Source organism: Acomys russatus, chromosome 27, assembly GCF_903995435.1.
Source record: "Acomys russatus chromosome 27, mAcoRus1.1, whole genome shotgun sequence".
Classification (NCBI taxonomy): domain Eukaryota; kingdom Metazoa; phylum Chordata; class Mammalia; order Rodentia; family Muridae; genus Acomys; species Acomys russatus.
Window position 1 is genome coordinate 42,351,995 of NC_067163.1, and position 22,014 is coordinate 42,374,008.

Genomic DNA, 22,014 nt, shown 5'->3' on the forward strand with positions numbered 1-22,014 from the left:
TCCATGGTATACATAGGGAGACACACTATTCTCTTATTGTTCTTACTTACTAATAAAGGCAGCATTCAGAAGATGGAGCCAGTCAGGGAGAGCAAGGAGACCCATTAATATTCGACATGGAATAAAGGTCATCAGATAAACACTTTGGGCCTCTCTTTATCATGGAGCTAGACGTTTTCTGGTAGTGCCTTCTTCTATTTTAAAATCCTTCTAGCTGTGGTTTTCTCACTGGTGTTTTTTGTTAACTGGCCACTTGTTGAGGCTTTATGCTGTGTTGCCTTCATTACGCTAGAACACCTCTCAATCTGGCCAGACCAGATCACTTAATGTAAGGTTTGCTAGCAACAATACAATGTTGTCAGTGTTACTCCATGAAGTTAGTGTATGGCAGCAAGGCCCATGGCTGCAAATGCCAGGAGTTGGTTCAGCACCCTGATCTACAGCTAGCTATGTTCCACCTGGTACCCACACCCACATTTTGATCAGCTTATGTCCCCATGTCAGGCCCACAAACACTTTTATGTAGGATACCACCATCTCTTCTTGTCGTTTGTCATTGAGCAGAAACATATTTTATTGTGAAAGTTTTCTACTTTAGATAAAACTGGTTATAAATTGAGAAGAAAATAAATAATATTTTAATACATACAGACTTGCTTTTATAGAACAGTACAAACTTGATGCCCCCCCCCACCTCCTAAGTAAATTATTTTGAAGAAAACCTGATAGATTTAACTTAATCAGTAGAGAGTGAATGCATCAGATGATGGCCACTGGGTGGAGGAGAAGGGGAGAACACTGTCAGCAACTGTTCCAGTATTTTCTTTTTCTTTTCTTTTCTTTTCTTTCTTTCTTTCTTTCTTTTTTTTTTTTTTTTTTTTTTTTTTTTCATGCTGGTGGTCAAAGCCAGAGCCTTGTATATACTAAACAAGAGCTTTCTAGTAAAGTGCATTCTTGGGCTTTTTGATGGTATTTTGAAAGCTTGGCCTCGGGAGCAAAGGAATTAGAAATAAAATACGGAGATAATCCAGGAAAGGTCAGAGTGGTGCATTGACATAGTGCAGTAATGAAGCGGATCTTACACATTTCCACTTCAGTAAAAAGGCCCTGGGGTGTGGATAATTGAGTTTATGAAGACATTTCCAGTGTAACCCTGAGACTACATTTTTTAAATACGTTAATTACCGTTAGTCCTCTACTGAGCTCAAGTTCACCAAGGGGATTAATTCAGGTAACGGTATTCAGTTTGCACCAACAAACCTGTGGTTGGCATTGTCTAGACCACATAGTTGACTCGAGACCTCCTAGAACCTGTCTGTGGAGGAGTGATAGGATGATCAGGAGAATCCTAAACTTCGCATGTGTTGGTGGTTCAATTTACTTCAAAATCTTTGGCCTCTTCTCAACTCTTTTTTTTTTTTAATCTCAAGCTTGGCATGGTACTGCAGCATTGTAATCCCAGCACTTCAGCTATAGAAGAATTTAAGGACATGAAAAATAACAAACAAAAAATAAACAATGTGGAATAATTCCTCATTCCTGGTTTCCAAAATATTCCTTTCACATAAAAATGACTGCTCTATTACATATTGTGTTTTATACCTGAATGAAATGAGGACATGGCCCCTCCGCTGTGTGTGTGGTTGAAGAAAAGGTTCTTCATTGTAGATTGAGGGAGAGAGTACAGCCTGAGGCGTCTGGAAGAGTCCACAGCTGGGACAAAAAGTAGAGACTGAACCTGGCCATGAGTCGAGGTGGGTGGGGGCGGGGAGAGAGAGAGAGCCAAGAGGACCAGAGAATCAAAGAGGACCAAGAGAGCACCGCAATGGCTTGGTGATATAGGAATGAGGGGCTTGGGGAAGAGCCCCAGCCCATGCCCTGGAGAAGTTTAGGGTAGGAGGTAGGGTGAGAAGAGCTGAGAGGAGCCAAGACCAGCAGCCTTTATAACAGCGACTTGCTGAGAGACCCTACAGGCCAGCTTTGATATGCTAATAAACACCATAGTAAGTTATTTGTCCTGAGGGTTTTTTTAAAACTATTTTTATTTTATGTACACTGGTGTTTTGCCTGCATGTATGTCTGTATGAGGATGTTGGGACAGGAGTTACAAACCATGTTGAGCTGCCATGTGGGTGCTGGGAATTGATCCAGGTCCTCCGGAAGCGCAGCCCGTGCTCTTAACCGCTGAGCCATCTCTCCAGCAATCCCCCCCTGCTTATGTTTGTTAAATTGTACCCAAGTTGGTGAAACTTAGAACTTTCTTATGTAGCATGTCTTCTCAAATTTTTCTCCACACATGATTAAATGTCCTTTGCCACAGGTTAGCTTTACTCTTCCATGCTATTTTGTAGTTGTCCAACCATCTTTTCTGTGTGACTTTGTAGTCGCCTATGCCCCTTTCTATCCACTCTGCTCTAGTTCAGAGGGAAAAATATCATGGACCACAAGACTGGCAACTGCAGGTTTCACTGACTTTTGAAACAAAGGCTAACTGTTAGATAACAATCACTCTGGACACTCCTGTTTGACTTGCTCTCAGTCTTCATCTACCCTCACTGAGGATCCCTGGGCCAACAACGGACTTAGCTATTCATGCTTAAATAAAATAGAATAAGAAGCAAACTAGCCCAAGAATAGGGCTCAGGCATGTCTCCCAGGAATTGTGTGGACACATGGTCTCGTGAGGAAGGTCCAACACAGCCTCTTGGGAGTGAGTAATGCGGCTCTGTAAGGGGGAGAACTTACCACTGAGAGGTAAGGCATTCTTAGGAGCTTTCGTGATGCCACAAAGTCAAGACCCTCTCATCAGTAATTTGTATTCCTAAGTATACATACATACATACATACATACATACATACATACATACATACATACATTGATTGCTTGAAGCTGAGCCTGATTTTGGTGGTGGTGTATATATTGTTTCAAAGCTGACCCCTCTGCACTGGACAAGCAATAAGGGTGTTCATTCTTAGCAAAAGCTAATTCTCCTTCTCCCAAAAGTTATTAGTCACCTCTAGTATTTCCTCTAGATGTGCCATGACATTTTCTCCCTTCCACATTAATATGTCCATTAATAGTGCCATTGTTGTGGTCTTGTTTATGTGGCCATTTATAGGAGAGCCGGGTTCACAGAAGACTTCCCTGTATTCTAGCTCCTACAGCCTGCCCTCCCTCTCTTCCTCAATGTTTTCTGAGCCATGGATGTGAAAGCTGTGGTGTGGTTGTATCCACTGAGGCTGGGCTTCCCAGGATCTGTTTATCTCTGCATTGTGTCAGTTGTGGTTTTCTGTGGTGGCCTTCATTTCCTACAAAGAGGGACTTCTTTGATGAGCAGTGATAGCTGCACTTATCCTTGAGCATAAAGACAGCATTTAGAAAGTAGTAAGGAATTATACTGGCCTAGTAAAATGGCAATAGTAGGTTATTTTTCTCCCCCTCACTGCACTGGAAATTTATTTACATCCCCAAAGCCATAGAGAAACTTCTGAGGTATTCTTAAATTTCATATTTCAATTACTCTTTAAAGTGTCATACTATTTAAGAGATATGGGCCTGGGAAATAACATAGTGCTTTGGGCTTTGCAGTCTTAATATACAACTTAGAGGGAGAGTCAGACACAGGTAATTCAGTGGAATAAATAGTATCCAAAACTGTCTTCAGAACAAAAATTACTCCAGTATTTGAAGACTCCTGTGTTCATTTTACATTAATGAAAGCAGGAAGCTGAAAAACCCCAAGCTTAAAGCTGAATTTTCTTTTCATTGATTTAATTACTTTAAAAATAAATTACTATTTCTTATATTTGAAAGATTTCAAGCTCTCTTTATAAGCATAAACTATGCAACAAGGAGCCTGTCGTTAATTAGCATTGGCTCAAATGAATACCAAAGACAGAATAAGCCTTGTTAGTCTTTATTTCAAATAAAGAGTGCACCAACCATGCAAATTGCTCAAGCTGAGCTGAGTCTGAGCTTCAGTTTTGTTGGAAATATCTGGGCCCCTCAGTAGTAATATACTATACCTAAAATGCGTGTGCTAGGTTTTTTTTCGTGTGTAACTCATAAAAAAGCTGCTATTGCTTGAAGAGTATATAACACTAACATGACCTGGGTTGTAAGAAATGAAGACGGGTTATAGATAAGTGACACTTCCAGAGTCATCCAAATAGTAAACTCACAACTTGAGGTAGGAAAAAAATATTTCTTGTATCCACTGGTGATTTACTTGATGTAAATACCAGCACTGTAATGTAGCAGCAGATGTCAACAGGTGGGGCGTGGAAAATCGTTTTGTTTACTAAATGATTTTTTTTTCCTCCTACTTATTGCAGGGAGGCAGCACTTTGATTGTTTAATTTCCCCTATGGGCCAATAGCAGCTAGAGCCTTAGTGACGGTAATAAGAAATAAAGTCAGATAACGGATTCTGCACTATTCCTCATATGGGCAGATCTCACTATGCTAATACCCTGTAACGTGAGGAGCAGCTCAGTTAATCCTTGGAGTCCCTTCCCAGTTAGATGCTCTTCTGCCCTCCACTGTGGACCGTGGTGAGCCCTGGTCGGGTCCACACGCCAGCAGAAACGAACAGGCGCATGGTTAGTTTTTCCTCTCATCTCTCCAGCTTCTCCTTCCTTTACCTTTTAGGGTGGAAAAAAAGATCTCAGCTGTACTTAAATTGCCTGCTGGCATCTTTTGGTTTAGAAACAACCTCTGGAAAGCTCACAGTAGCAAGATATGACTATAAAAATAAGAAGTCTGTGATTTTTTTTTCCAATTCTAAACTTAGATTCTCACAAAATTAAGACATGAGTTAGGTGCCAGCTGGGTCTATGTCTGCATAATGATTATTTCTGATGACAATGAGGGAAAGCCTAGGGAGTTGTTGATTACCCCTGAGCCTGGGGACTTTGAAGTTGTGTCTGCAGCCATTATCAATGGGTAATTTTATACTTGATTGGCATGTGTATCACAAAAATTAGGTGTAGACATGAAAACAACAACTTATTCCTCTTCTGTCTTTACCCAGAAAAGCTATTTTAATAATATTTTACAGTTTGTACCACACAAACAGTTAAACATTGCTTGCTGTGGTGATACACCTCTTTAAAAATAGAAAACACCACAGCATTTCTGGCCCTTCCCCCACACTGCATCCACCAAGCCTTTCCAAGTATTTCTCAATGGAGTTCAATGTCGAAGCCTTTCTCCAGGCAGCACACAAGGCACATTTGTGAAAGTCTAAAGGGAAGGAAAAGTAGGTAGAAAGCCAGACGCTAATATTTCTTCTGGGTAGAGCACTTGTACTTATGACACCTGCTTGTAACAGACAAAAAAACACCAACCCAAGAATGTCTGCAGACATTGCTGTTGAAGGGCACGGCATTAAGCAAATCCTTCTGAAAAGAAAGCTAGCAAATGTAGAGGAATGTTCTTCTAAGCGAACAGCTAGCTGGGGTATTCTGACCAGTCAAGGTTAGTATAGCAGCCATTGCGATCAATCATCTTGAGCTACTTTTGCAAATACTAACTTGAAACTGTGGGTGCTTTCCAGAATGTGAGTTTTGAGATGTGAGTGTATGGCATGGCACAGGACTGCACAGTTATTTCATCTGTTAGGTTTTGGGAAATGCACCTACTGATTCTCCACTTTGCTTGTGTATTCAAGGCGATGGTAAACTTTCAGGGTCTGTGTTAATGCTCTTTTCATTTTAGCAGGTATCTCTGAGTTGGCAAGGAAATGGGAACAGGCTACTAAGCAGGAAAAATAAAAGACTATTTACAAGCAATAAGGAAAATTTAAAACATGTTAATTAGACCATAAGCTGGAAGGATGGCTAAGTAAGAAAATGAGTGCAAGGACTTTGTCGAAATGTCCTCACATTTTGTGAATTTTAATAATTGAAAATTGTACTGACTACAGAGAAGAATGAATGCAGTAGTTAAAAGAGCAGTTACAGGAGGACATTTTATATTAAAAAGAGAAAATACCTTACCTAATAACAGACCACCAATATAGTCTATAAAACATTTATGCTGGAAATGTCGAGTCTGAAACATAATGTCATCCCGTCCTAATAGTTACGTTTAGTATGTAATAAGGTTTGAAAATTGTTATTTATAGATGGTGATTAATTTCCAGACAAAACATTTTTTAAGTAGGACACATGCCATTTCTTTAAAAGATTAAAACAAGCAATTGGAATTTTTCTCCTCACTACAAACACATCTCCTTACTAAATGTCACCAGTATGCTTAGCAATAAAATAGAGAGCTTAACAGCAGGGGCAAAAGTTAACTAAAATGAAAGAAGCAGAAACAAAGGGGGAAATGAGCTATCATTTGAAAATATGAAAGCCTAATCAATGACCCACAAACTGCTATTTTATTGTGTGTTGGTTATGTGCTGGGAAGCATCAATAAATAGTCCCACACATCCTGTTAAGCATTTATGTCTTCAGTGAATACAGTGACTATGGTAAAAATGAAAATCTTGCTGGTTTTGCTTAAGTGGAGAGAAAATTATCTCTGTGAGAGACCTCAGAAAGTAGTGATGATTGATGTGTAAGAGATGGCAAAAATCCAGTGCCTGAACTCACCGAAATGAATCTCCTGCGTCTTAGTGCTGATAAGAGATGCCACATGTGGTTGAAAGTTAGCTTATAAAAGCACATTCCAAATCTAATTTTGATAAATGATCTTTGACCTACTCTAAATATGCTGAAGTTATGGTAAATGAGAAATGGCCTATGTTTTGAAGAAAAGAGCAAGACTTAGCAGACTTCTATTAGATTGAGCTCCAGAATTTTCTAGTGTTGTTAACATGAGTATAATTAGGTCCAGTCACGATGGAGGTCATTTGATGGTAAGGATCAAATTTTTTACAAAGTTATCCTAAGCATGTATGAAGATACAATCACAAAGGTAAGTGAATCTGTTGATTTCCTAAATCTAGAAGCCATTTGAAGACCAATAAATGTATAGATAGGTAGAATTCTGGCTTACCAATAGGGAGATTTTTAAGGGTTTCGAATCAAGAGTTCAGTTACATCGGATTGTCTATTTATGTATCTAAGTTGGAAATGAAATCTCAAGTTGAGAGGAGAGAATTGGTCTGGAGATAAACAATTGGAGTAACCAATGTGTGATTAATATTCATACCCCAAAAAATGGTTCAGAGGGTAAAAGGTGCATGCCCCCTAGCCAAGAAGAGTTCGATTCTTAGAACCCACAGAGAAGAAAGACAGAAATGTCTTCCACAAGTGTTCTCTGACATCCACCCATATGTGGTGGCCAGTTGTCCATGTGACACACAAACATACACATTCACACACATTAAATAATTAAATATAATAAAAAGTGTATTAACCATTAGTTGACATGTGGTGAGCTAAGTAGTGATACGGCTGTCATAAATGACCTCTATTAGATAGTAGTTATGTAAAATGTTACAGAATTTTATTTTGTGACATCAAACAATGACCAATATGACTAAATGGAACAGAGCATTGGCACGGTAGGTGACTTCTTTAATCTCAGCCCTACTGGAGGTTGAGGTAAGATGATTGTGATGAGTTAAAGCCAGCTTGAGCTACCTAATGAGTTCCAGGATAGCCTGGAATACAGAGTGATCCACTGTCTAAAAACCTTGAAAGCAAAACCCCACATAGATTCAAAGGAGTGTGAAAAATATAGCTGCATCTCAATTTTAAATGCTTAATTTTTTAAAATTATGAATAGTGCATAGATAGGTAGAATTGCCATTTACCAACATCGAGGTTTTAGGGGCTTCAAATCAAGAATTCACTGAGGTTAAACTGCCTGGTTAGACATCTAAATGAAAAAGTTGAATAGCCATCTGGAAATGAAGTCTCAAATAGAAGAGAGGACTGGTCTGGAGAGACACAATTAGGATACCCAACCTGTGGGTGGTATTATACCCAGTGGACTGGTAAAGATTGCAAGTGCAAGTAAAGACAGACACAACATCTTAGCTTGGGAAAATGAGGAATCACCAGAGAGGAGGAGACGAAGTGAAAACATCTAAGCCAGTAAGAGCTGATTCCTATCTAAGAAACAAAAGAATAGTCTATGCATGAGGTTCTTGAAAACCATAGGCTTAACCTTAAGACAATGTTACTATGTCTAGTATAATTCTGTTTTTATTAATTTATTCATAATATATCTCAATTGTTTGCCCATCCCTTGTATCCTTCCATTCCTCCCTCCCTCGAGCTTACCTCCTACTCCCCTCCCCTATGACTGTGACTGAGGGGGACCTCCTCCCCCTGTATATGCTCATAGGGTATCGAGTCTCTTCTTAGTGACCTGTTATCCTTCCTCTGAGTGCCACCAGGCCTCCTTATCCAGGGGACTTGGTCAGAAATGGAGCCCCAGAATTTGTATGAAAGTCAGACCTCACTCATCACTCAATGGTGGAGAATGTCCTGTTCATCGGCTAGGTCTGGGTAGGGGTTCGAAGTTTACTGCCTATATTTTCCTTGGCTGGTGCCATAGTTTGAGCAGGAAGGACCCCAGAACCCAGATCTGCCCATAATAATGTTCTTCTTGTAGGTTTCCAGGACCCTCTGGATCCTTCCATTTCCCCATTCTCCCATGCTTCTCTCACCTAAAGTCCCAATAGGATGTCCTCCCCTCTGACTCACTTTCCTGGTAAGTAAATTCTGTACAAACCAGTGAAGAATGAAAAGAAAAACTAGCTTTTTAAAAGAAAACAATGAGTGGGATATGACTTTCTCACGTACTCTGGTGCCTCACATTTGACCATGTCCCCTGGAGGGGGAGACCTGGTGGCACTCAGAGGAAGGACAGCAGGTTGCCAAGAAGAGACTTGATACCCTATGAGCATATACAGGGGGAGGTAATCCCCCTCAGGAATAGTCATAAGGGGAGGGGAATAATGGGAAAATGGGAGGGAGGGAAGAATGGGAGGAAACAAGGAATGGGATAACCATTGAGATGTAACAAGAATAAATTAATAAATAAATAAATTTTAAAAAAGAAAACAATGAGTTTGCTTTTTTGAAATGCTTTGGAACTCAGGACATTATCTGCATGAGAGCTCCAATGAAGGCACTGAGATTGATGAAGGAATCAGGCAGACTCCTAGATTGTGAAATTGTCCATATATGCATGGTAACTGGTCCAACACCATGACTGTTCCTCATCTACTCATCTCACTTAAGGATTATAGATAAAGGGGTTAGATAGTATAAAGCTCCATAATCTTAAGTCATTCTTTTTTTTCTGTTCATTGTAGGTAGCTAACTTGTTTCTTGTAAGAGATATTCACTGTGAGAAAAACAATTAGGAACGAGTAATCAAAACTAAAATACCATGCCAAAACCATTTCGTTCTGTATTTGCTCAGGCATTTCCAGACATTTACTCACACATAATAAAGAAAAGGGAACCAAAACGATGGTGGGTGAAAGAAACCACAGAAATCTTCACGTTGATAGCTGTTAGTTTGTATGATGCCAATCTCTTAATAGTGTATTTATTTATTCACAAACTCTTTAATACCAAAAGCCCATGTCTAAGTATAACATTAAATAATTCTTAACATTTGTTTTACATGTATGGGTAATGAGAGTTTTCTGTACATGTATATATGTGCACCCTGTGCACATCTGGTGCCATTGGAGATCGGAAGAGGCAGTTTTATGTTCTGGAGCTGCAGTTATGGATGCCTGTGAACCTCCATGTGGGTGTTCTGAGCCAAAGAGGGTCTTCTGCAGGAGCAAGTGCTCTTAACCGCTGAACTATCTCTCCAACCCTCAGATAGTCTCCGTGGTTTCTGTATGTGCTTTTGAGTTTGGTATTTTTGTCTTATTGATATTTTTAGTTTATTTCTATTTTGGTTTTTAGGGTTTTGTGTGTGTGTGTGTGTGTGTGTGTGTGTGTGTGTGTGTGTGCTTTTGGTTTTTCCTCTTCTTTCTTTTTGAAGGAGAATGGAAAAAACATGAAATTAGGTGGGGAGGTAGGTGGAGAAGAGTTGAAAAAGTGGAGGAGAAAATTTAAGAATAAAAGACTAAAGTATAACTTTACTATTTGGCTTTCAAATGAAATGTATTACTTTATTTCATTGGCTTTGCACAATATTTTCATCAGGAGTCATAAAAATGGCCACTATCATCTACCAATGCCTATGGTCAGAGTGTTGAGAAGAAACCAGTAGGATCTATGATAATTTGTAATTGTGGTCTAAAGCTAAGCTAACCTGAAGTCAGTTGAGTATATTATGTAAATTTCTTTGATTCTAATAAACTCAACAGCAGGTGTGTTAACTGTTTTCTGTGAAAATTTTCATTGTTTATTTGATCCAATATTTTCTTCTCTATGGAGGATTTCAGAAATTGGGAATAAGTGATGTGCATCTAGAAGTTCTTGACAGAAGCAACATGAAAATACTTCTTTTATAAGTGTTTTATTTAAATATCTATAGCACAGGCTAAGAACTTTGTTGACACTAACTTCAGTCCCTGAAGGAGGTGAAATTATTGTCACATTTGCAATTATAAAAACCCCAGCTTCAGGAGCTGACCTACAAAGGTCACGTAGGTTGGTAGATGTGTATGCTTGATTTTGAAAGTAAGAATATCAGATGGCCAAGCTCAGCGTGCCCTCCTGGCAGCACCATTGATCTAGAGTGGTTATTATGTGCCTCAAATTGACACCTCTTCCTGAAAAATGTTCAAGTTCATTTCTCTTGACTTTGAGATATTTATAGAAGAAATGAATCAGTAAAGAAACTGAACATTTAGATCATTTTATTGAAATAAATTGTAACAAGTTTTCCCCCTTTGGCTTTTCTTTTCTACCCAACCCCATAGGTATGGGCTTTCTTATGAGATAATTAATGGCTCATAATGAACAAGAAGAAATGAATTAGAATAAGTTGCCTGTCCATGTAATTTAATATGTCATTCTGTAGCAATGAAGTGTCTGGCTAAGTCTCGCCTAACATTATTATAAGGAAATTTTCAGAGAGGTGATGAGATAGAGAGATGAAGTCAATCTCAGTTCTTGAAGACACTGGTTTTGACAGCACATTCCCTCATAGTAACCACATCCTTCAGAACTTCTGTGAATTAGCTGTTTGAAAGCACACAGCATGGCTCATCACATGCCTGGTGACTTATTTGTAAAGTCATGTGAGAAATGATGGACCAAATGCTGTCGCACCTGGAGCTTACATGTGTCTGGGGACTTTTTTTTTTAATTCTCAAGTTACAGCTATGATCATAAACTTAAGTTGCCTTGGAGTCATAGTGAATCTGCACCCACTGCAGAGAACACAGCTGACTTAATAGTTGATAACTAAGAAAGCTATAAACGTCCTTAATGTTTCCCAACACAATGAGAAGGTTACATGAAAATGCCACTGATTCTCACCTGCTAACAATTCCTTGTTTAACCTAAGTGTGACGCAATTGTTATTTGCGAAAATAGTATTTAAAAAAAAAAAAGGCAGAAGTGCCCAAACTCCCAAGTACCGCCAAGTTCTCTACATACGTCACATCATTAACTCCTCAGTGAGTCTGGCTGTCACGTCACTGATGGGGCTAGGATTTGGAACAGGCAAAGACTATCTCAATAACAACACGATCTCAGAGCCAGGAACAGAAGTGAAAGTAAATGCTTTCATTCCATGACAGTTTCCATAGCCTTAAGATAAAAATAAGCTAGGGTTACAATTTCTCAAAGAGGGCAATCAGTGGGGAAAGAAACCATTTTTGAAGATAAATAATATTTTTTAAGCAACAAGTCATCATATTACAAGGAGCTTTGAGCTCGTTAAAATGGCCGAACACAGCTAGTAAAAAAGGATGAGTCGGATTTACCTCAGCAGTGGCTGGCTTGAAGTGCCCTGGGGAGATGGTGACTTAGGTATGCTATAGATCTTTATGAAGCTGTATAGAGAGAGATATTAAACCATGATTTTTTTTTTCCTCTCGCAATGCGATATTTACCAAGCAGAGCAGGCTCTCACCGCATGATAATAAACCAGATGTCTGGGAACTAGTGCTGTTTCTAAATATAGACAGTCACCCCAGCATAGCACCACAGACCATAGCAGTATGAACTCCATTAGCATGATGAAAGTTACAGATACCTTGAAAAACAATTTCATGCTGATAATTGATCTTTATAAGTTAAGCTGGACATTTTTCAAGTAAGGATTTTATTGCCTTTATCCTACACACTCAAAGTACAAAGATTAAAAGATTACAATTAGCCATATATGAAGATATTTATTCTTGTTTGATCTTGGAAAAAGCATATTAAATATTATAATTCATGTCCATATGGAAAATAAGGCATGTAACATTGAATATATTTGAATAGATACTTGTAACTTGTAGTTGCTATGTTTCTGATATAGACAGGGAAAAGCAGGGATGGGCAAAAACATTTTAAAAGAGATATTGAAATATAAGCTAATATCCTTTGATTCTCATGTTATCAAGATTAATTACAGAAATTCTGAGAAATTAGATGAAGCAAGCGATTTGAGGTTGTTTAGAAGATAGTCAAGTGAAATATTTTTTAAAATATTTTGTTTTTTGTCTGTCTGTCTGCCTGTTTGTCTGTCTGTCTGTTCATTTTATCGATACCGAGTTTCTCTGTGTAGCCCTGACTGCCCTGGAACTCACTCTGTAGGTCAGGCTGGTCTCGAACTCAGACCAGTCTGTGCCTTCCAAGTGCTGAGATTAAAGGTTTGTGCCACCACCGCCTGGCTAACAAATAATTTTTGCATAGGGTGACATGCATATCTATAAATTATTTCTTTAATAGGTTGATTCACTGATCGATTGGTTAGTTGACTAATCCAGGAAAAAAAAAAGGTGATGCAGTTATTTATTTCGACAGTGATGGGACCAGTTGTTCTGAACATCAATATAGTCATTGTGAGGAACACAACATTAGAATACAGAGGAGAGCTTGCTTGGAGCGCTGTGGAGGAGCCCTCAGGGGCAAACCTTGCTAATTTTGTTGCTTCTTAAATGCCTTGACAACTCTGGAAATGTTTGGGCCTAAAATAAACTCCAAAGGTCATTTTTCTAGGCCTTTGCCAATCTTAACATCTAGTTGTCACGTTAGCTAGCGACAGTGGGAAAATGGATAGCCATAATGAAGCAGGATCATATAATTTGGCACCTGTCTTTAGGATAATTATAAATACTGGACTTTATTACATCGTTAAATAGGAGCTAAAAACCTGACATTGTAAATATTACAAATGATTGAATTTAGTTGTATATCTAAGCATGTGTTATTTGAAACTCAGTGACTTCCTACTCCTCCGTTGATGAAACATAGTGTAAAAGTTCCCAATATCCAATCTGTTTTGAAAGCTACCATCCTCGTGCTTGAATGTTCACTGTAAGAACTGACTGACATTTTAAAGGCCACCAACATTTCATTTTGCATTAAAACATTTAGTGATGAACAATTGTGTATGATTTGTGAAGCACTGTGTTTTATCATGGAATCTAAGTCAAAGCACAAAAATGGAGGTTAGATGACAACTAACGGGATTGGTTCTCTCTATCCATCATGTGGGTTACAGGGAACCTACTCCAGTTGACAGGCATGCTTACCTGCTGAGCCACTTCAGCAGCCATCAAAGTATTTTTCTTTCTTTATTTCTTTGTGTGTGTGGGGGGGGTTGCATATGTGTGCTTGTATGTATGTCAGTTTGCATGTATGTGGCCATGCATGCATGTAAACAGTTTAGAGTACATGTAAAATAGTGAGTCTATTTAATCTTAACTATTGCCCTGACGTATACATCAACAGTAAAGAGAAAATGGTCTCTTCCCCCTCAATGTTAATGTCTGCATTTTCAATAAAATACGATTATATCATTAATTATAAAGAAATTGTTGACTGGCAGGAAGGCACAACCCTCTGTATCATATTCTTGTGCTCACTTATTTTCCTTGTCACATGTGTCCAGATTTTGGTCAGTGGAATTATTTGGATATCATTTGTAGGGTTCTGGTCAAGCTTGTGGCAAGATTATAATACTAAATCATAGGTAGACTCAAGTGGGCTTTTGAATTCTCTAAAAGGTGGAAATAATGAAATCACTTCTAAAACACAGAATTCTTCCATACTTATATCTCCAATTATTTCATAATTTAAATTAAACAAATTTTAGGTATTTCATAAAATTTGCATTTTTATGAATATTCAAGTTACTTTATATCAATATATGCAGCAAAATTAATCATAAGCCTTAAAAATTATTTATCCTATGTACTTAACAAGGGAAGAAGAGTGGAGAGGAAGGTAGATATTGGCATCTAGAATCATGCTATTTAATGAATATTTTCTCTTTGGTTAGTATTGCTTTTATTTTTAAAAAAAATTTATCTAAATAAATGTTTTCTGGAAATCCTAGTCTGCTTATTTAATCACATTAAGCCTGTGATAGTATCTATAGTATCCAGTAAATTAAACCAACTGAAGCAGGACTGGGGCTTCTTTCATTGCAGGAAAATCATGGTGAACAGATTTAGTATCCTTTTTTAACTGTTTGGGTGACACAGGGATAGAGGGGGTAGCAGCAGTTGTTGTATTTCTTGGAAGAAGAAGAGGGGAGACCTTGTAGGAAGACTGCTTTTCCTACTGGGTGGGATATAAGAGACATCTGAGAGGAGGATATTGGGGGACATGATATCTAGTTTGAGATCTAAGTGCCCTGGTCTACCCACACCAAACACAAGGAGAAGGAATGATCTACCAGTGAGCCATTAACACTATTAGCACTGTTTCAAAAGTAGTTGGCCCTGTGTCCCCTTTGATAACCCTTTCTAGGATCCACCTAGGCTCTGCCATGTTTCAGACTTGGGGCTCAGCTCCTTGGCCTCCTCAGCAACATGTTGCCACTCATACATATCAGAACTAGGATGGTCTGAGGCCTGGGGTTAGGAGAGGTGATAGGGCAGGCTCAGAATATGAACACAGAATGCTGAAAATAAGATAAATAAATGCATTCCTGGGTATCTACAGGAAAGTATGTAGCCCCAACTTTGGAACTTTTTTTTTTTTTTTGGTGACCAATCATTTTCAGTTGGCAATTCAATAGACCCTGTAAGCCTGAAGTAAGTCAATTCTAGAGCACATCCAGCCATCTTGATTGACAAACTCCTCACTAGCTGGACCTTTCAGCTAAACGTGTTTCCTAAGCTATGGGAACAGTCACTGGGTCACCTTGTTAAATGCTGAATGTGAGTAATTTATATTATATTGGAACTGACTGAACCTAGTAGAGTTTACATTGACCCGCATGATCTTGTTGTCATTCTTTTTGTCAGGATCCTGGGCAGATCGGTCACCACTACATGAAGCTGCAAGTCAAGGTCGCCTTCTTGCTCTGAGGACATTATTATCACAAGTAAACTATTACATTATACTTCCAAACAAGCTCCCTTCCCATGACCGTAGAACACTGTCAAAACAAAGTCATTCAAAAGTAATAAACTTTCCTAAGTGTTAATACTACTGCTCCATCATTCTGGCTTGTATCAGACAAGACAGTCTTTTTTGTTTTCCATTTGAAACTCTTTCATGAATGTTTTGTTATAATGCTATGCCTTTCTAGCTCAAGTTTCTCTTACAATATCTTTGGTTATTAATAAGGATATTTAGAAATTAGCAATTCTATTTATGTTTTATTTGTTAAGCACTCTGAATATTCTTAATTTTATGCAGTATGAACAGCTAAGTGCAAACTTAGTTCAGTCATATACTATCTCCAAAAGAATAATCAGATCCGATGTGCAAACAGCACATGTCACATTGTAGTAATTTATGGAATATTATGGCAAACTGCCTGTGAAGGGAGTAGAATGTTTATTTCTATACCTGTCTACTTCATCAGAGAGAGCAGAGGGAGAAAGAAAAGCAAAGATATCCCCTGCAAACAGAAAGTGACCTAGCTTGGATCAGTGCATTACAAATTTTCAGCCTCCAGTCGGACTGAAATGTATACCCAGTGTGGGGGCACTGATGAGTCCCTGTCACCTAGGAAGGAATCCCTCAGATGACTCTGTGAAAGGAAGGTTCCTAACAGCCTAGTTTGAATAACACCTGACACTTGAGGCAGCCACAGCCTACGCCGGTCTCATTTTCTCACCTGTAACATGAAGACATGGCCAAGGTGTTCCCTTGGAGTGTCCAGTCCTGTGACAGCCATGTGACTGTTTTGCTCATCAGTATGGTGGGGCGAGGGAGGACCTGTATAAAAAGGTCAGTGGTTTCAAAGGATAATCCCTTGGAGAGGGTCACAGAGTGCTCTCAGAGGCCAACAGTCCCAGTGTTTCTCAATGTGTCTCCTCTTCACAGATATGCCAGGCAAGGGGAGGGAGAGTCTCCCATGGGGCCCTCTCACATGTTTCAATCATCTGCTCACTAGGGTGTCACAGCAGCTCCTCAGACAAGACTGCTTACTAGGAACTCAAGATCTTGGAAAGGATGGGATTGTAAAACAAACAACAACAAACTCTACTTGCTGGCCACAACAATACAGTGTGATTGTCTATGCCTGTGCCTTCATGTGTTCCTGGGTTACAACTTAGGACACTCAGTACTGTTAGGGGCTCTTGCCTTGAAACATCATACAAAGTTCTTAGTAAAATGATCAGTAAGCGACAGTGAGTTACTAATGATCCCCCAGAAGGCAAAGAAGCTCACGTCCTAACAATTTTATCTGATTTAGCCTCATCTTGTAAGCTTAATTTGAGCACAGTAAATGTTTATTAAGTTAGAGAATGAAAGGAAATCTCTTACTTTCCACCCACTGGGAACTGTGATCATTGCTGTAAAAGTGTTATCGCATCTAACTCTCTCTACCACCCTAAAGCTTAGAACTCAAAGCATTTGTTTCAATTACCATGTTTATTGTGTGGATCAGGCTTTAAACACAAGTCTAATTTTGAAGACATAGTTCTTGACCTTACTGTATAACTTACTCTTATCTAGCAAATAAATAACTATTCAGTGGCACATTCGTAAATCAATTTACCAGAATTTATTTTCCCAGTCTAGGTTGACCCCTGACTTTATAATCACATTATATATATATATATATATATGTATATATATATATATATATATATATATATATATATATATATATATATATATACAAATTATCCAGCTTATAAAAAGTCTTTAATCCTATAAAATAAAATAAGAGGGAATCTGCATCACACCAAAAATCCTAAGAAAATCAACTTTAAAGAAAATGTGCCAGAATCTAATAACAAAATACTTGACATTGTTAGATGGCAGTGCTACAATAATGGCAGGGGTCTTTTAAAAAATTTGTTAAAACTGAGTCACAGTCATAGGGGAAGGGAGTAAGGGGAAAATGGGAGGGAGGGAGGAATGGGAGTATACAATGGATGGAATAACCATTGAGATGTAATATAAATAAATTAATAAAATATATTTTTAAAAAAAGAAGACAGGCTGAGCAAGCATGCAGAGCAAGCAGTAAGCAGCACCCTCCATGGGATTAGCTTGTGCCTTCAGGTTCCAGCCCTGCATTGAGTTCCTACCCTCACTGCTTTTAATGATGAGTTGTTATACTGAACTACAAGCAAAATGAACCCTTTACTTCTCAAAAAAATTAATTTACTTTATATACCATTGTAGCTCTCTCCCTTGTCTCTTCCTGGTCCCACCCTTCTTCCCTCTTCCCCCCTCCCCTAATCCTCAGAAACCGGGATCCCTCCTCCCCTAAGTTCTGAGGCCAGCCTATCAAGTCTCATCTGGGCTGCCTGCATTCTCTTCCTCTGTGGCCTGGCAAGGTTTCCCTGCAAGGAGGAAGTGATCAACTTGTGGGCAAGACAGTAATGGCAGGGATGTTAAGCTTCAATTGTGTTTGTGAGTGGGACACATGAGATTACATGTTCATAGGCACAGTGTGCTGAAATGTGTACATTCTATGAATGATCAAAGGTAGTTAAGTTTTCTGTCATGCCTTCTAAAGTCAACTTCAATTAACAATTATATGTATTTACTGAGGACAGTGTAATGTTTCAACATATATATTCTCTTCTGATGGGGCAAACCAGAATAATTGATTTATATTAGTTACTTTTCTCATTACTGAGACCAATTATCATATAAGAAGCCATTCAGGACAGAACTACAAGTGAAAATGAGATACAGATATTAAGTAAACAATTGACCAGAAAGACAAATACCACATGCAGAAAAACTTTAAAATACTGACTTAAAGACAGAGAATTCCAGAACATGGTCAGATGACATCACAGTAACTTAACATGCGTATTGTGCATGACTAGAAGGGGTTAAGGAGTTTCAACAACTGACTGGCTCAACTGCTAAGCCAGAAACCAATTGCCTAGATTCTTTGCCTTGTAAGCAGCCTCTGTAACATTTACAGGAACGATGTATACCTTCTTTTCTCACTGTAGGGTTATAATGTAAATGCAGTAACTATAGACCATGTCACCCCACTCCATGAGGCCTGCCTAGGTGATCACGTGGCATGTGCACGGACCCTTCTGGAAGCTGGAGCTAATGTAAGTTTAAAAAGTAAAGAATTTCACATCTTCTGAGCCACAGAAGCCAAGTTCTCATTTTCTTTTCCTTTCCTTTCCAACTTTCATAGTGGAATTGGAAACATAGCACTACAAACGGTACCCTGGAACTGCCTCAGCCTCCTCAGGACACTCTGCAAAGGAATCTCAGTCACTGTGTAGAGGAGTGCACTGAGGTTCCTTCTGTGTCCATGAAGCAAAATAACAACAGATGAGCATCTGTATCTTGTATCTTTGTTTTTTTCTGAACAAGTTTCTGGAAATAAATTATCGGAAATAATAGCTTAGGTGCATTACCTGTATTCCTGGGTCTTTGGAGGCAGGGTAATGAGGAGTTCAAGATCATGCTATGTAGTAAGCTGGAGGCTAGCTCAGGTGACATTAGATCCTCTCAAAACGCATACATACATAACACACACACACACACACACACACACACACACACACACACACATGCACACACACCAGGATATCTCAGAGTAGAACCAATATACCGTATTCAAATATCCACTAGTAAAGTGGCCTTGTCATTTCCATCACCATTACGTGGCTTACTTGACTTCATCATTTTGGACTTGCTGGTGAACTTGAATATTGGTTTTTAAATGAATGTCAATAGCCGGGTGCCCATTCATGTGACTTGTCTTCCACATTATGTTTCTATTTATCTCTTGGATGTTTAAGGCTTCTTTTTTTGAGGTGTATGAAGTAGATATACGCTGTCATATTTACACTGCACATTTCCCAATCAGCAAATCATGTATGTTTTGGCAATGCATAAACAAGTCCTTTAGTCCTGTATGACTTCAATCTCATTCTCAAATTTCGGGTTTCGTTTAGGTAAATGCAATCACAATAGATGGTGTGACTCCCTTGTTCAATGCATGCTCACAAGGCAGCGCAAGCTGTGCAGAGCTCCTTTTGGAATATGGTGCCAAAGCCCAACTGGAGTCCTCTTTTCCATCTCCAACACATGAGGCTGCCAGTAAAGGTTAGTTACAGAATTAAATCAAAAATGGAAACTATCCCTGGATGTGCATACCCCCTATTTGTCTCACAATGAATTATCCTTCCATTGGAAACAAGTGAAGGCACGTGTTCAAGAGATGAGCATTAACAAAAAGTGCCACTGTCTTGTCTTTGTGTTACCAGGTCACCATGAATGTCTTGACATTTTGATCGCCTGGGGCATAGATGTTGACCAAGACATTCCTCACTTGGGGACTCCTCTTTACGTAGCTTGTACATCACAGCAGTTTCATTGCATCTGGAAACTTCTTTATGCTGGTACTTTTCCATTCTGTCTATACATGTAGATAAGTATTTGTTCATCTAAATAAGCTTTTTTTTTTTTTTAACTGTTGTAATGTTTGAAGTTTATTCTTAATTAGCATGATGAGATTAAAGATAAAGCTAATTGCCAGAGTGCTTATTTAGCATGCACACGGCCTTGTATTCAACTCCCAGCAGCAAAAAAAAAAAAAAAAAAAAAAAAAAAAAAAAAGGCAAAACAGCAACAAAAACAAGATCTAATCACTCTAAAACCAAATTCATTGCTAATTATTTCTGAGGTTTGAAACAGTCTAACTGTCCATTGATCACCAAGGTTGTAGAGAAACTGTGGTCTATGTACCGTTGTTCATACAGTCACCGTCTGTCTTAGGGTTACTATTATGCTGAAATACCAACAGCAATCTTTGGAGAAAAGGGTTATTTGGCTTATATGTCTATGTCATAGTCCTAAATACATTTCTTTTAAAAATCACCTCTCATTGCTAAGTTGTTCTTATTGTAAACATTTTCACGTATGCGTATACAATCTGTTAAGGAAATGTATACTTCATGCGAATACTTCAAAGCCCTGTGGCCTGCGTCTGAATCATCAATACACATTTGTTACATAGTTGAGTCAAAAGCCTTTCCTTGTAATCAATCATAAAATTAGATTCTCCAGACTGAATATAATGTTGCTAAGTACATAGACAAATCCCACAAAAAACGTAGGGATTCTAAGGTCTTGGATAACCTTATTGCCTACCAACTATAAATGCTCATGGACTGTCCCAGGCTTTGTCCTTGCTGTCCTGTTACTTAAAGTGGCCTACTGCCTTCTCCACTTACATGAAAGGACTACGTTCCTCAAACTTCAGCTTTTGCTCCATGAGGAAGAATCCTAGTCCATCCATACTTTGGTGGTCTCCCTGCATTAGAGCTGAGAACTCCTTCAAGATAGTGTGTGTGTCCCCTCAGCATCTATTGGCCCGAGAAGAATGTAATCATGTCATGTGGTAGGTCCTAAGAGTATACATGAATGAGATCCTAGGTTTTTGTGCTGTTTATTTACTTTGAGACTAAAATTTGCTTCTCATATATTCAGGCATGTCATTTTAGCATCTGCTTTACATATTCCTTACATTATCTTAGCTGACCTATAAATGTCTTAAAAGCAGAACTTGCAGCCGATATTTATTCACATTGTGCATAGAGTCTTAAACATAAGTTCTGTTAACACTGGTAAATTATTTCCTAGACAAATTGCCCATAAGTTTAGTATAACTGATACAGTATATCACCCTTCTTCCTTTTTCTAGAAATCTTTTTCACCAAATATTTTAACATGTGTTAAAATTGAAAAATTGCTGTTTGCAATGGTTGATTGGTTGATTTTTTTAGGCCTCTTTGCTCTGATAAAGTTGATAAGCTCAATGAAGGTTATGATTTCCATCATAAACATTTCTCCACTAAACACTTTATATTTGTTTTATTATTGTATATATGTGTAATAATATAAATGTATATGTAACAAAAGAAAACAATTTAAAAGAATATATCATTTTTATTAGCAGACATTTCTTGGTTTGGGGCCATACAAGACAATGGTGTTATTATATTTTATTGTATTAAATATAATCTGCTCATTACAGAGGCACTGAATGACTCTTGTGTGCCAGATGAATAACTGGGCAATAGAGAATTTTGCATGTATAGATTTATGTTCTTTAAGAAAAAATTTTCAAAAGTTTGATTTTTTTATGCAGACATCTTTAAAGTGTTTTTCCACTACAGTGGCTTAATGCCTTTATGTGTTTGCTGACTGAAACTACACAAGTGAATACTGAAACTTGACAGGCAAATCTATATACATTTTACCTAAGTGATTCACATATGTATATATTCATGAGGTTTCAAAGAAACCCATGAGCTTTCATGCCTCAAATGAAAAAGTGAAAGTGATATTATTTCAGATAACCTTTAAGAGCTATTTTCGATGATAAAAATAGGTATGTGTGAACGTAATCATGCTTTGGGGCTGGAGAGATTGCTCAATGGGTAAAGACATTTGCCTTGCAAGCCCTGTGAGCTGAGTGTTATCCCTGGAGACCATGTGAAGAAGGAAGGAGAGA

At 38.4% G+C, this 22,014-nt stretch overlaps 1 protein-coding gene across 3 annotated transcripts in view; it reads left to right on the plus strand.

The window, feature by feature from the left end:
* The window catches only part of Asb5 (ankyrin repeat and SOCS box containing 5), a 44,526-nt gene that overhangs the window by 19,983 nt on the left and 2,529 nt on the right, over positions 1 to 22,014 (plus strand). The window contains exons 1-5 of one of the 3 annotated variants that reach the window (XM_051169736.1): positions 5,081 to 5,478; positions 15,353 to 15,432; positions 18,485 to 18,592; positions 19,451 to 19,601; positions 19,763 to 19,897. In XM_051169736.1, the coding sequence (XP_051025693.1) occupies positions 5,313 to 5,478; positions 15,353 to 15,432; positions 18,485 to 18,592; positions 19,451 to 19,601; positions 19,763 to 19,897 (640 nt within the window). In that variant the 5' untranslated portion in view covers positions 5,081 to 5,312. Of the gene's footprint in view, positions 1 to 5,080; positions 5,479 to 11,569; positions 11,916 to 15,352; positions 15,433 to 18,484; positions 18,593 to 19,450; positions 19,602 to 19,762; positions 19,898 to 22,014 lie in introns of those variants that run through there. The other 2 variants (XM_051169737.1, XM_051169735.1) reach the window with 2 other exon arrangements.